The sequence below is a fragment of the Muntiacus reevesi genome, chromosome 2 (genome assembly GCF_963930625.1).
Source record: "Muntiacus reevesi chromosome 2, mMunRee1.1, whole genome shotgun sequence".
Taxonomy (NCBI): Eukaryota; Metazoa; Chordata; class Mammalia; order Artiodactyla; family Cervidae; genus Muntiacus; species Muntiacus reevesi.
This window is the reverse complement of record NC_089250.1, coordinates 275,407,279-275,410,014: the sequence shown is the minus strand read 5'-3', so window position 1 is coordinate 275,410,014 and position 2,736 is coordinate 275,407,279. Positions and strand designations below refer to the sequence as shown.

Here is a 2,736-nt window from a genome sequence, read left to right as displayed (position 1 = left end):
TTTTTTAATTTTAACTTACTGTATTTTGAGGTCTTCTTTTCTCAGGGTTCAAGGTTGAGTTCTTTCTTCCTTTTGGTTTCTGCCCTGCTAAGGTTTGTCCAGTGGTTTGTGTAAGCTTCTTATAGGGTGAGAGTTGTGCTGAGTTTCTGTGTGTTTGTTGTTTCCCTCTGATCGGCACAGGGAATGAGGTGGTAATCCTGTCTGCTGGTGATTTGGCTTGTATTTGTGTTTTGTTTGTTGCTTGGATGAGGTGTCCTGCACAGGGTGTTACTGGATGTTGGGTCTTGTATTCAAGTGGTTTCCTTTGTGTGAGTTCTCACTATTTGCTACTCCCTAGGGTTAGTTCTCTGGTAGTCTAGGTTCCTGGAGTCAGTGCTTCCATTCCAAACATTCAGGGCTAGATTTCTGGTCAGGAAGGAAGATTCCACAAGTGATTTGTCATGACATTAATTGAGACTAAAACCAATACCCCAAGACAACACACCCAAGATGAACTGCAGGCAAATGGCAGCTACAAAGTCAGGCAAATAATAATTACAAAAATGGAATATATACATATGCATATACACCCAGGGGCAAAGTCAAAACAGCCCAACAAAAATAAAGTACAGTAGATTGACTCAGCCAACAAAGGAAAAAAAATTGACCAGTTAAGAACAAAATTAACTAAAGCACAAACTGGAAATGAAAACTGAAGCAAGGTACCAAGGGGGGAAGAAAGAAATGAAAACAAAACTAACAAATATGTTGATACGAAAGGAAAGAAAGAGAAGAAAGAATAGATATGCAAAGCTAAATAGAGGTAGATAAAGATTTATATATATTAAGGATTAACTCTAAGTTGGAAAGAATAGTAGGAAAAGCAAATAAGTAAATAAATGTAGAAAAAATCATAATTAAAAAATTAAGATTAAAAAGAGAGAGAGAGGAGAAAAAAAGTAAAATTCCACAGAACTGCTAAAGTACAATGTAGAGGCATAGGTTTATAAGAATAAAAAATGTGAGCCACCAAAGACTTGACCACGTAATGAGCCCAACTCCCCCGAACGCCGCCCGCCGCTCGCCATGGATGCCGGTGTGACTGAAAGTGGACTAAATGTGACTCTCACCATTCGGCTGCTTATGCACGGAAAAGAAGTAGGAAGCATCATTGGGAAGAAAGGGGAGTCGGTTAAGAGGATCCGCGAGGAGAGTGGCTCGCGGATCAACATCTCGGAGGGGAATTGCCTGGAGAGAATCATCACTCTGACCGGCCCCACCAATGCCATCTTTAAGGCCTTCGCTATGATCATCGACAAGCTGGAAGAAGATATCAACAGCTCCATGACCAACAGCACGGCGGCCAGCAGGCCCCCGGTCACCCTGAGGCTGGTGGTGCCGGCCACCCAGTGCGGCTCCCTGATTGGGAAAGGCGGGTGTAAGATCAAAGAGATCCGCGAGAGTACCGGGGCCCAGGTCCAGGTGGCGGGGGATATGCTGCCCAACTCCACCGAGCGGGCCATCACCATTGCTGGCGTGCCGCAGTCTGTCACCGAGTGTGTCAAGCAGATCTGCCTGGTCATGCTGGAGACGCTCTCCCAGTCTCCGCAAGGGAGAGTCATGACCATTCCGTACCAGCCCATGCCGGCCAGCTCTCCGGTCATCTGCGCTGGCGGCCAAGATCGGTGCAGCGACACTGCGGGCTACCCCCATGCCACCCATGACCTGGAGGGACCACCTCTAGATGCCTACTCGATTCAAGGACAACACACCATTTCTCCGCTCGATCTGGCCAAGCTGAACCAGGTGGCAAGACAACAGCCTCACGTTGCCATGATGCACGGCGGGACTGGATTCGCCGGAATTGACTCCAGCTCTCCAGAGGTGAAAGGCTATTGGGCAAGTTTGGATGCATCTACTCAAACCACCCATGAACTCACCATTCCAAATAACATAATTGGCTGCATAATCAGGCACCAAGGCGCCAACATTAATGAGATCCGCCAGATGTCCGGGGCCCAGATCAAAATTGCCAACCCAGTGGAAGGCTCTTCTGGTAGGCAGGTTACTATCACTGGTTCTGCTGCCAGTATTAGTCTGGCCCAATATCTAATCAATGCCAGGCTTTCTTCTGAGAAGGGCATGGGGTGCAGCTAGAAGAGTGTAGGTTCTCTCATAACACTTTCTGCTGTTTTCCCATGATCCAACTGTGTAATTTCTGGTCAGTGATTCCAGGTTTTAAATAATTTGTAAGTGTTTAGTTTCTCCACAACTTTATCATCCGCTAAGAATTTAAAATCACATTCTCTGTTCAGCTGTTAATGCTGGGATCCATATTTAGTTTTATAAGCTTTTCCCTGTTTTTAGTTTTGTTTTGGGTTTTTGGCTCATGAATTTTATTTCTGTTTGTCGATAAGAAATGTAAGAGTGGAATGTTAATAAATTTCAGTTTAGTTCTGTAATGTCAAGAATTTAAGAATTAAAAAATGGATTGGTTAAAAAATGCTTCATATTTGAAAAAGCTGGGAACTGATATCTTAAAAAAAAAAAAAAAAGAATAAAAAATGTGACTGGAAAAAAAAAAAAAAACTAAAAAGCTTAATAAGATTTCACAATGCCAATGAAGTTGACAACTACAACAGATTGGGGGGGGGGGAGGATAGAAAAAAATTCCAAAAGAATCTACAGAAGAAGTCAAAACATAAGAATCATAAATATTTTTCTTGAGTCACTGCTGTCAGTGTCCTTTCCCTCTCT

General features: G+C 43.6%; 1 protein-coding gene across 1 annotated transcript; it reads left to right on the top strand.

The window, feature by feature from the left end:
* The first annotated feature begins 1,049 nt into the window (after positions 1-1,049).
* Positions 1,050-2,482, top strand: LOC136161710 (poly(rC)-binding protein 1-like). Its single transcript, XM_065926735.1, has one exon. It carries the CDS (start codon positions 1,066-1,068, stop codon positions 2,134-2,136), a length of 1,071 nt encoding a protein of 356 aa, XP_065782807.1. The 5' UTR covers positions 1,050-1,065; the 3' UTR covers positions 2,137-2,482.
* The last annotated feature ends 254 nt before the right edge of the window (positions 2,483-2,736 follow it).

Coding starts and splice junctions, on each gene's coding strand:
- LOC136161710 (XM_065926735.1), top strand. CDS start 1,066: ATGGATGCCGGTGTGACTGAAAGTGGACTAAATGTGACTCTCACCATT.